This window comes from Helianthus annuus, chromosome 16, assembly GCF_002127325.2.
Source record: "Helianthus annuus cultivar XRQ/B chromosome 16, HanXRQr2.0-SUNRISE, whole genome shotgun sequence".
NCBI classification, from domain to species: Eukaryota; Viridiplantae; Streptophyta; class Magnoliopsida; order Asterales; family Asteraceae; genus Helianthus; species Helianthus annuus.
The window spans coordinates 179,114,365-179,127,146 of NC_035448.2; the positions used below are offsets into that span (position 1 = coordinate 179,114,365).

Below are 12,782 nucleotides of genomic sequence, written 5' to 3' on the forward strand. Positions count from 1 at the left end.
TTTGAATCATCACCTAAATAATAAATGAAGCACTAGAAAAATTCAAAATAGTGTAACAATAAACAAAAAAGATAATGTTGTTCACCTTTACCACTATGGTTGATTTAGGAGAAAGACCAAGTGTTATAACACGCATCAAAGCATCCTTTAAGCTATTATACATGTTTTAGGTTTACCAAATGTAATTTAGCATGTAAATGTGCTAGGTTTCAAATCAAATGTCTTAAAGCTTCCTACTAAATCCACCAAAGGATACTATCTAATAGGAAATCCATAAATCAAAACTTCTATTGATAATCCATTCCGGTGTCCATTCACAAAAATTAAAGTTACTTCACATAATTTCTTACTATAAACCAACGAAACACGAAATTAAGTAAACGCTTATAGACAAAAAACACATCATACAAAAGGATCAACACCAATATTTACATGTTTACGAAATGATAAGAAAAAATTAGCATATTTACAACATTTAGCAAAGACGAGTTTGACAAAAACTAGAGGACAAAACAAGCGAATTTACATTGTCATAAATCATGATAATGATAGAAACCTGAGCTAACACAATACCAGTGATTTAGCTTCATCTTTTTGTGGCATTAAAACCATAATGATAATATGTACCGACCGTCCAACATAGTCATGGAACCTATGTAATAAATTACAAATTCAATTCACTTTTCATATCATGTTTTCTCAACTAAAGGACAAGTATCTGATTTGGTTGCAGAACAGTTGCACACTCCACACTCCCTTCCTAGAACACTAAGACGCCTGGCTGTGGTTCGGGAAGGGGGTTCGGGGGATGATGTGGCTGGCGACCCCAACGGAAAACACCACTTGTTCTATTGCTCTTTCTCGATGGGGCGCTAGACCTCATTCTTTTTGAGACGCTTATTCAATTGGTTTAATCGGGGAATTATTCCCGATCATCCCGATGTTGAATTCAAAAATCATGCCGTTGATTAACGGCTAATTTCAATACAAAAAAGCCAATTTTTTTTAATTTTAAACATTATATAACCGTCATTTTATTCCCAAAATTCACCACACTCTTCATTTTTTATATTTCCTTCTCTCCCATTCAACTATATTTTTTAAAAAACTCGCCACTCTCCATCTTTTATATTTTTTTCTCTCACATTCATCTATACCTTTTAAAAAATAATCGCCATGAGTTCTTCATCGGACGAGGAAAATGATGGTAATTTTTTTCTTAGCATGATGCTTGAGACGGCTAAAATTGTTGCAGAGATGGAAGAAGATGGTGAAGACGAAGAAACGTCACAGCCAAGAACGAGGGCCGCCGCGTTAAGTAGAGACCGTGAAGGTATATTATTTCTATACAATTTTTATTTTGAAAGTTTTGTTATTTATTTTTAGGATTGCTTTGAATAATTTATTAAACGTAGTTTTTAACATTTATTTAAGGTACTCATGAATATTTGGTTGGTGACTATTTAGCTGAAAATTGTGTATACACTGACGAACAATTTAGGCGTCAGTTCGAATGATTCGGCGATTTTTTGTACGTATTGCCAATGATTTGGCTAATTATGATGACTTTTTCTAATTGCTCTATGATGTTAGAGGGAGAAGGGGTTTTACTACGTTTTAAAAATGCATTTCGGCACTTCGTCAATTAGTGTATGGCACTGCTAGTGACTGAATATTTAAGGATGTCCGAGAGAATGAGTCGGGAGTGTTTGTATGAATTTACCAAACGTATTGTGAACATGTATAGCAAGGTTTATTTACATACGCCAACGAAAAAGGATGTCGAAAAGCTTTATGCATTCCATGAAGAGAGACTTGGATTTCCTGGTATGTTAGGAAGTATTGATTGTACTCATTGACAATGCTAGGATGCATTTATTGTAGTCACTGGCCATGGCGTAATTGCCCTCCTGCATGGCGCGTAAATTTTTAGCTATCCAAGTGACTTCAATATCTATTTTTAGTTGCTCAAACATTTTTATCGAAGCTCCAATACTCAAACTTCACACTTTTTATAAACTATTTCTTACAACAATCACAACTAGCTCTGACTATTGATGACCTTTAAGAAATGATCCCTAACTGTGTAAGCTCACACATGGATTTGATAAATGATTCCAAAGACAATAGTGACATCAATTTAATCGATAAGAATCTGAACACTTTCAACTAGAAATAACTTTTTTCAGGATATCCTTAATCCATAGCATCATCACATCAACAATTATATACACATAGCTAGTGATCAATTAAGCTTTTCACTCACCTCCATCAAGTAAACTAGCTGATGTACTCTGAGAGTTCTGAAACCGAAAGAATAACCGGTGATTAGAAGGCAGCCAGTGGTTAGGAACAAGAACAAAATGTTGTCACATTCTGGAAAACTAGTGTTTTATTCACCACGGAGTAAGAACAACAGGACGTTGTCACAGGTCCAAAAGCACAGGAATAGAACAATGATCGTCGAACAATTGCTACTTTTGGGGGTGATTAGAATTTTAAAGCTATTGAGACGAGATCACCGGCTGTGATGGTGGAGCGGAGGTGATGACTTGGGAGATTTTGGGGGAGAAAAATTCGATCAGAGCCCTGAATGTGATATCGCCGTCTAAATTTTAGGTAAAATGGTTGGGCGCTAAAATTACCTAATATCCCTGCCGCTTGGTTAAGATTTTACATATATTGCAACCTTTGTGACCGTCGCAAACTGACCTGTCGGAAAACGTAATTTATTTTACATATTTTCTACCATTTTGCAACCGTAATTTATAATCTAACATTTTTGTTACTACTAATGATTTTTTTGATATATTTTCTACCTAGAGAGTTTTAGTCAGAAAACGGTCTCTAATTTTGCAACTTTGTATTTGGGTTGTAAATTTTGGTCTCGGTTGCCCAGTTTTCTAGTAGCGGAAAAGGTTTAAATTATGTAAAATATATTTTAATAGGTTGCGTAATTTTGATTTCGGTAATGCGTAATTATTTTTTAAACCTTGTATGTTAGAGATACTTTGTACATTAACTTACCTCTATATATATAATAAATATATGTGTGTGTATTCACGCAAGTTGAAAGTATATAGATTGAAGCAAGCGGCCCTTTAAGTATAGAGTTTATGGAAGTTCACACCAAGACTTGCAGAGATATCTAAGTACCTTATCACAAAAATATTTATTTGCTCATATGGAAGACCTGTACATGTGGTGCACATGGCAAAATTTTTAAATATGAACATGCCAAATAGGTGCCAAGGAGATCAACTATATAAACACCCTTCAAAGCCATAAGAAATAACCTTCAATGTATTATAACCTTTATAAGGTGATTAATTACCATAATGAAGTGGAGTGGAGAAAACTTGATGCCTTTCTTTCTTTTTATTCTTCTTCTAACACTTCAATCCTACTTCATAACCTTATCACATTCACAATCAATCATCAAAAACCTTCCCGGATATTCTGGTGATGTTCCATTTAAACTTGAAACCGGGTATGTATGCATTATTCTACCATCCATCGATTTTATTTTATTGAATAATCAAGCCATCAACAACCCATGAAGTCATTCAGTTTTCCTTTAAATCACTCATATAACGAAAAAAATTGTTCATATAAATTTTCTAATTAATGTTTGTGTTTTATGTGTCGAATTGAAGGTATGTTGGAGTAGGGAAGAATGAAGAAGTGCAGTTATTTTATTATTTTGTTGAGTCACAAAACAATCCAGAAGAAGACCCACTTATATGTTATATCCCGGGTGGCCCAGGGTCATCTGCGTTACTTGCCTTCTTATATGAAATGGGTATGTACACTAAGTTATCCTTATATTCTTCCTAACTAAAACTGATTCATTAGTTAAATTATCTTAGTTAGTTCTTTAATTTAAACAGTAACTAATATTGCAACTATTTTTGTGCCATGGTTTAGGCCCCCTTAGCATTAACGCTGATAATGGCACCACAAATGCCACATTAGTATTGAATGAAAACTCATGGACAAAGGTTGGTATAATCCTTTTATTTTACATCATTTATATATCAAAGTTTGGATTTAATAAAGACTTTATTTTGTTGTTGTTAATTAACTATTATTGTAGATGGCTAGTATCATTTTTGTGGATATTCCTGCTGGCACTGGATTTTCCTATGCTAAAACAAAAGAGGCATGGGTTAGCAGCGATAGCATTGTAGCTGACCTTGCTCATGATTTTGTGAAAAAGGTACAGTAGAAATAAACTCATATTAACGCTAACACTAGAAACAAAAGGGGCTTTAATTATGATGGACACATTCGTCAAAAATCCCAATTAAACAAGTTTTAATTATGATGGACGTATTCGTCGAAAATTCCTCTGTGAAAGTGGGCATCATCCGGGAGTGGCGTCTCTGAGAATTCACGTACCCTGTTCGAGCTCGAAAAATGGGCCCATATGCCTTAACGGTAAACAACATAGTTACGAAAAATGACAAAAATTGTAGTATTTGATAAACAATGCAATTACGATAATGACAAAATCATAGTATTCTAATGAGTTACACACCGTAATAAATAATAAGTTAATAGCTAACAAGTGATTCGTGCAGCCCTCCTTGCGTTCTTCATAGCAAATTGTTGGATCAACTCTTCACAATTTATATTATCTAAGACTTCGTTCTTGATAGCGCTATCATCGCCAACTCACTAAGTCTATCTTGAGACATTATAGATCGTAAGTAAGATTTTAACAACTTCAACTTTGAAAAACTTCTTTCTGCAGATGCCACAGTAACTGGAATAGTTAACAATATTCTATATGCAATGCATGCTTCTGGGAAATAATCATCTTCTTTCATATGCTCCAAAACATCTACAGGGTCGCTATATTTATTGGTTAGTGATGCACGAAATAAATTAAGCTCCATATATAGCCTCGCCGCATCAATATCTGAACTCCCTTCAAACTTGAGTGCATCTTCAAGACGATAACAAGACAACTTAAGATCTTCATCTTTAATATTCCTTAACTTTTGTGGAAACAAAAAGCCAAATAACCCCTCATACCATTTGAATTGGTCAAATCGTTTCTCTAAAGAAGCTATAGCTTGATCAACAATATATAAGAAATAATTTACTATGAAATTCTCTTCAACTGTAAATGAAACAACATATCAAAGTTCATCAATCATTAGAAATTCAGAATCAAACTTTCAATATATCAAAGTTCAATCGGAAATTCACCTGATCTTCAACGTGTTTCACTAAATCGCCAGTTTCCTACTGCGTATTTCGGAATCATCGTTCGATTTTCCTGCTACCGTTCGTCCGTCCAGTTTCCTACTGCGTATTTCTTTTTTTTTAATCATTTTAGTATTGGATTAGGCCCAATAAACCTATTGTTAAGTTGGGTAAATTATAAAAAAATACAAATCTTTTGATAATGGGCCTCTATATTGGATTTGTTATGTGTGTACAATTTTTTTTAAATAATATATATATATATATATATATATATATATACATATCTAATTTTTTTAAAAATCTCGTGCCCCTAGAAAAATCAGGCCTTGTGCGGAAGTCCTCCCCGCAGACCTAAAGAGCCGCTCATGTCGTCCGGAAAACATGGTGTTGGTGATGAATTTACATTATCCTCTAATTATTAATTTGATTTGTTTTGTTTAATTGATGAATAGTTTCTCAGTGGCCACCCAAAGTTTTTGAAGAATCCACTTTACATAGGAGGGATATCTTACATGGGTCTTGTCACCCCCATCATCACCATGAAAGTATATGAAGGTGAGTTTATAACTTGTTTATTTCCTTAACATTTCATCAGATGATGCGTTGTGTTCTGATCATTGTCGTATTTACAGGCAATGAACGCGGGGAGCAACCGACACTAAATATTCAAGTAAATGATCAAACTAAAAAACTTTGAAATGCCATAAAGATCTCTAAAGCTCAATATCTATACGCTAAAATTTCTTTCATGGGGATACAGGGGTACATTCTTGGCAGTCCTCTCACTGATAAATTCATGGACTTCAATTCTAGGCTTGAATACTCTCATCGTATGGCGCTAATATCAAATGATATTTATGAGGTATTTCTTAATTCACGCTAAACAAGTTATAAATAGCTTACTAGCATTAGGTTTTTCGTATAACAGTGTATTTATTTATTTATTTTTATATTTTGCAGTCAGCAATTAGACATTGTCGTGGTAATTATGTAAACATTGATACAGCGAACCCACTATGTGCGCATAGTCTTCAAAGATATAAACAAGTGAGTATTTAAATTATCAAAACTAAAACACGTGCGCTTAGTGAACATGATGCGATATTGCGATGTTGTCTAATATTTAAAATTTCAGTGCATAGATAAAATCAGTACCAACAACATATTGGAACCGTTTTGCGAGGAATCAAGTGACTTGCCATATTGTCAGGTATTAAACACTATCTCTTCAGTATTTTTGCATGATTTGAATTAAAACCAAGAAAAGTCTCACATTTTTTTTTTGGCACTTTTTAATTAGGAGGACGCTTTTGAGGCCATACAAATTTGGGCTAACACCGACACTGCACAACATGCTCTTAACATTTCTCAGGTGCGTGATTAACTCTGCCTATGTTGAATACTGGGGATCTATTATGAGTGTGCCTATTGGCACACTAAAGTGCCTATTGGCACACCAAACCCTAGCAAAAGTTAGGGTTTATCTACGCTGCGTATTGGTCAATACGCAGCCTATAAGGTTAACCCTAGACGCTGCGTATTAACCAATACGCAGCGTAGATAAACCATAGATCTCAGTGCCTGATTACCAATCATTGCACAGAAAACAAGGTCTCTATACGCTGCGTATTGACCAATACGCAGCGTATACAAAACTGATGCACATTTGGGGTCATTTTGGTAGGTTTGAAGTGTCAAATTTTTGCCAGGTTTCTATACGCTGCGTATTGACCAATACGCAGCGTATATAAACTTGGTAAAATTTGACACTTCATACCTGGAAACATTTTGTGTCAATTTCAGAAACATAAGGGACCATTATTGTAAATCCTGGAAACATCAGGGACCATTTATCTAAATTATCAAACATCAGGGACCATTTTTGTAATTTCATGAAACTTCAGGGACCATTTTTATAAAAAATGAAACACCAGGGACCAAAGTGTAAATATATATAAAATCAGTATAAAAGGGGGTCTTCTTTAAAGAACCGGCCCTTAGCATGAATCGAACTCGTGACCTTTCATTTAGAACCGTAACGCCTTAACCAGTTTATCCTCCGTTCCGGAGCTGTTAGAACATGGAACTTAATTCTTATATGCAGTGACTCCTAATACGCTGCGTATTGACCTATACGAATCGTATACTGACACTTTGTATACGCTGCGTATTGGTCAATACGCAGCGTATAAAGCCTTCTGAACTTTAAATTCACACAGAACCTGTTATGTTCCAGAGACACTCGTTAGAACATGGAACTTAATTCTTATATTTTTTTTTATTATTTAGTCGACGTCGTCCGTAAGGCGCGTACGGGCCTAACGAGCGTCGAAACTAAGCCCGTCGTTAAACGGACTTAGTTTCGACGCTCGTTAGGCCCGTACGCGCCTTACGGACGACGTCGACTAAATAATATTTTTTTTATTATTTAGTCGACGTCGTCCGTAAGGCGCGTACGGGCCTAACGAGCGTCGAAACTAAGCCCGTCGTTGCCCGTTAGGCCCGTACGCGCCTTACGGATGATAAATTTACAAAAATGGTCCCTGAGGTTTGATGTGTTTACAAAATTGGTCCCTGAGGTTTGATGAATTTACAAAAATGGTCCCTGGTGTTTCCAGGATTTACAAAAATGGTCCCTGGTCAATTTCTGAAACACAAGGGACCATTTTTGTAAATCTTGGAAACACCAGGGACCTTTTTGTAAATTCATCAAACCTCAAGGACCAATTTTGTAAACACATCAAACCTCAGGGACCATTTTTGTAAATTTATCATCCGTAAGGCGCGTACGGGCCTAACGGGCAACGACGGACTTAGTTTCGACGCTCGTTAGGCCCGTACGCGCCTTACGGACGACGTCGACTAAATAATATTTTTTTTATTATTTAGTCGACGTCGTCCGTAAGGCGCGTACGGGCCTAACGAGCGTCGAAACTAAGTCCGTCGTTGCCCGTTAGGCCCGTACGCGCCATACGGATGATAAATTTACAAAAATGGTCCCTGAGGTTTGATGAATTTACAAAAACGGTCCCTGGTGTTTCCAGGATTTAATAAAATGGTCCCTTGTGTTTCAGAAATTGACCAGGGACCATTTTTGTAAATCCTGGAAACACCAGGGACCATTTTTGTAAATTCATCAAACCTCAGGGACCAATTTTGTAAACACATCAAACCTCAGGGACCATTTTTGTAAATTTATCATCCGTAAGGCGCGTACGGGCCTAACGGGCAACGACGGACTTAGTTTCGACGCTCGTTAGGCCCGTACGCGCCTTACGGACGACGTCGACTAAATAATATTTTTTTATTATTTAGTCGACGTCGTCCGTAAGTCGCGTACGGGCCTAACGAGCGTCGAAACTAAGCCTGTCGTTAAAATTTTAACGACGGGCTTAGTTTCGACGCTCGTTAGGCCCGTACGCGCCTTACGGACGACGTCGACTAAATAATATTTTTTTTTATTATTTAGTCGACGTCATCCGTAAGGCGCGTACGGGCCTAACGGGCAACGACGGACTTAGTTTCGACGCTCGTTAGGCCCGTACGCGCCTTACGGACGACCTCGACTAAATAATATTTTTTTTATTATTTAGTCGACGTCATCCGTAAGGCGCGTACGGGCCTAACGGGCAACGATGGGCTTAGTTTCGACGCTCGTTAGGCCCGTACGCGCCTTACGAACGACGTCGACTAAATAATATTTTTTTTATTATTTAGTCAACGTCGTCCGTAAGGCGCGTACGGGCCTAACGAGCGTCGAAACTAAGTCCGTCGTTGCCCGTTAGGCCCGTACGCGCCTTACGGATGATAAATTTACAAAAATGTTCCCTGAGGTTTGATGAATTTACAAAAATGGTCTCTGGTGTTTCCAGGATTTAATAAAATGGTCCCTTGTGTTTCAGAAATTGACCAGGGACCATTTTTGTAAATCCTGGAAACACTAGGGACCATTTTTGTAAATTCATCAAACCTCAGGGACTAATTTTGTAAACACATCAAACCTCAGGGACCATTTTTGTAAATTTATCATCCGTAAGGCGCGTACGGGCCTAACGGGCAACGACGGACTTAGTTTCGACGCTCGTTAGGCCCGTAAGCGCCTTACGGACGACGTCGACTAAATAATAATACGTCGTCCGTAAGGCGCGTACGGGCCTAACGAGCGTCGAAACTAAGTCCGTCGTTGCCCGTTAGGCCCGTACGCGCCTTACGGATGATAAATTTACAAAAATGGTCCCTGAGGTTTGATGAATTTACAAAAACGGTCCCTGGTGTTTCCAGGATTTAATAAAATGGTCCCTTGTGTTTCAGAAATTGACCAGGGAACATTTTTGTAAATCCTGGAAACACCAGGGACCATTTTTGTAAATTCATCAAACCTCAGGGACCAATTTTGTAAACACATCAAACCTCAGGGACCATTTTTGTAAATTTATCATCTGTAAGGCGCGTACGGGCCTAACGGGCAACGACGGGCTTAGTTTCGACACTCGTTAGGCCCGTACGCGCCTTACGGACGACGTCGACTAAATAATATTTTTTTATTATTTAGTCGACGTCGTCCGTAAGTCGCGTACGGGCCTAACGAGCGTCGAAACTAAGCCCGTCGTTAAAATTTTAACGACGGGCTTAGTTTCGACGCTCGTTAGGCCCGTACGCGCCTTACGGACGACGTCGACTAAATAATATTTTTTTTTATTATCTAGTCGACGTCATCCGTAAGGCGCGTACGGGCCTAACGGGCAACGACGGACTTAGTTTCGACGCTCGTTAGGCCCGTACGCTCCTTACGGACGACCTCGACTAAATAATATTTTTTTTATTATTTAGTCGACGTCGTCCGTAAGGCGCATACGGGCCTAACGAGCGTCGAAACTAACCCCGTCGTTAAATTTTAACGACGGGCTTAGTTTCGACGCTCGTTAGGCCCGTACGCGCCTTACGGACGACGTCGACTAAATAATATTTTTTTATTATTTAGTCGACGTCATCCGTAAGGCGCGTACGGGCCTAACGGGCAACGACGGGCTTAGTTTCGACGCTCGTTAGGCCCGTACGCGCCTTACGGACGACGTCGACTAAATAATATTTTTTTTATTATTTAGTCGACGTCGTCCGTAAGGCGCGTACGGGCCTAACGAGCGTCGAAACTAAGCCCGTCGTTAAACGGACTTAGTTTCGACGCTCGTTAGGCCCGTACGCGCCTTACGGACGACGTCGACTAAATAATATTTTTTTTATTATTTAGTCGACGTCGTCCGTAAGGCGCGTACGGGCCTAACGAGCGTCGAAACTAAGTCCGTCGTTGCCCGTTAGGCCCGTACGCGCCTTACGGATGATAAATTTACAAAAATGGTCCCTGAGGTTTGATGAATTTACAAAAATGGTCCCTGGTGTTTCCAGGATTTAATAAAATGGTCCCTTGTGTTTCAGAAATTGACCAGGGACCATTTTTGTAAATCCTGGAAACACCATGGACCATTTTTGTAAATTCATCAAACCTCAGGGACTAATTTTGTAAACACATCAAACCTCAGGGACCATTTTTGTAAATTTATCATCCGTAAGGCGCGTACGGGCCTAACGGGCAACGACGGACTTAGTTTCGACGCTCGTTAGGCCCGTACGCGCCTTACGGACGACGTCGACTAAATAATATTTTTTTTATTATTTAGTCGACGTCGTCCGTAAGTCGCGTACGGGCCTAACGAGCGTCGAAACTAAGCCCGTCGAAACTAAGCCCGTCGTTAAAATTTTAACGACGGGCTTAGTTTCGACGCCCGTTAGGCCCGTACGCGCCTTACGGACGACGTCGACTAAATAATATTTTTTTTATTATTTAGTCGACGTCCTCCGTAAGGCGCGTACGGGCCTAACGAGCGTCGAAACTAAGCCCGTCGTTAAACGGCCTTAGTTTCGACGCTCGTTAGGCCCGTACGCGCCTTACGGACGACGTCGACTAAATAATAAAAAAAATATTATTTAGTCGACGTCGTCCGTAAGGCGCGTACGGGCCTAACGAGCGTCGAAACTAAGTCCGTCTTATATGTAGTAACTGCGTACAGGCCTAACGAGTGTCTCTGGAATATAACAGGTTCTGTGTGAATTTAAAGTTCAGAAGGCTTTATACGCTGCGTATTGACCAATACGCAGCATATACAAAACTGATGCACATTTGGGGTCATTTTGGTAGGTTTGAAGTGTCAAATTTTTGCCAGGTTTCTATACGCTGCGTATTGGTCAATACGCAGCGTATATAAACTTGGTAAAATTTGACACTTCATACCTGAAAACATTTTGTGTCAATTTCTGAAACATAAGGGACCATTATTGTAAATCCTGGAAACATCAGGGACCATTTATCTAAATTATCAAACATTAGGGACCATTTTTGTAATTTCATGAAACTTCAGGGACCATTTTTATAAAAAATGAAACACCAGGGACCAAAGTGTAAATATATATAAAATCAATATAAAAAGGGGGTCTTCTTTAAAGAACCGGCCCTTAGCATGTATCGAACTCGTGACCTATCATTTAGAACCGTAACGCCTTAACCAGTTTATCCTCCGTTCCGGAGCTGTTAGAACATGGAACTTAATTCTTATATGTAGTAACTGTTAATACGCTGCGTATTGACCTATACGCAGCGTATACTGACACTTCGTATACGCTGCGTATTGGTCAATACGCAGCGTATAAAGCCTTCTGAACTTTAAATTCACACAGAACCTGTTATATTCCAGAGACACTCGTTAGGCCTGTACGCAGTTACTACATATAAGACAGACTTAGTTTCGACGCTCGTTAGGCCAGTACGCGCCTTACGGACGACGTCGACTAAATAATATTTTTTTTATTATTTAGTCGACGTCGTCCGTAAGGCGCGTACGGGCCTAACGGGCGTCGAAAGTTTTAACGACGGACTTAGTTTCGACGCCCGTTAGGCCCGTACGCGCCTTACGTACGACGTCGACTAAATAATATTTTTTTTATTATTTAGTCGACGTCGTCCGTAAGTCGCGTACGGGCCTAACGACGGGCTTAGTTTCGACGCTCGTTAGGCCCGTACGCGCCTTACGGACGACGTCGACTAAATAATATTTTTTTTATTATTTAGTCGACGTCATCCGTAAGGCGTGTACGGGCCTAACGGGCAACGACGGACTTAATTTCGACGCTCGTTAGGCCCGTACGCGCCTTACGGACGACGTCGACTAAATAATATTTTTTTTATTATTTAGTCGACGTCATCCGTAAGGCGCGTAGGGGCCTAACGGGCAACGACGGACTTAGTTTCGACGCTCGTTAGGCCCGTACGCGCCTTACGGACGACGTCGACTAAATAATATTTTTTTATTATTTAGTCGACGTCGTCCGTAAGGCGCGTACGGGCCTAACGGGCAACGACGGACCTAGTTTCGACGCTCGTTAGGCCCGTACGCGCCTTACGGACGACGTCGACTAAATAATATTTTTTTTATTATTTAGTCGACGTCGTCCGTAAGGCGCGTACGGGCCTAACGAGCGTCGAAACTAAGTCCGTAACGACAAAACACTTTAAA

The 12,782-nt window shown here is 39.2% G+C and overlaps 1 protein-coding gene across 1 annotated transcript; it reads left to right on the plus strand.

The window, feature by feature from the left end:
* The first annotated feature begins 3,798 nt into the window (after nt 1-3,798).
* LOC110920098 (serine carboxypeptidase-like 3) lies at nt 3,799-6,601 on the plus strand. The gene is made up of 9 exons (XM_022164334.2): nt 3,799-3,802; nt 3,928-4,001; nt 4,097-4,219; nt 5,670-5,772; nt 5,850-5,887; nt 5,978-6,079; nt 6,178-6,264; nt 6,353-6,427; nt 6,518-6,601. Exons 1-9 carry the CDS (start codon nt 3,799-3,801, stop codon nt 6,599-6,601), a joined length of 690 nt encoding a protein of 229 aa, XP_022020026.2.
* The last annotated feature ends 6,181 nt before the right edge of the window (nt 6,602-12,782 follow it).

Bases quoted from the DNA above. Each gene is read 5' to 3' on its own strand.
- LOC110920098 (XM_022164334.2), top strand. The intron at 4,220-5,669 runs GTACAGTAGAAA...ATTGATGAATAG, and splicing joins CTCATGATTTTGTGAAAAAG to TTTCTCAGTGGCCACCCAAA. The intron at 6,428-6,517 runs GTATTAAACACT...CTTTTTAATTAG, and splicing joins GTGACTTGCCATATTGTCAG to GAGGACGCTTTTGAGGCCAT.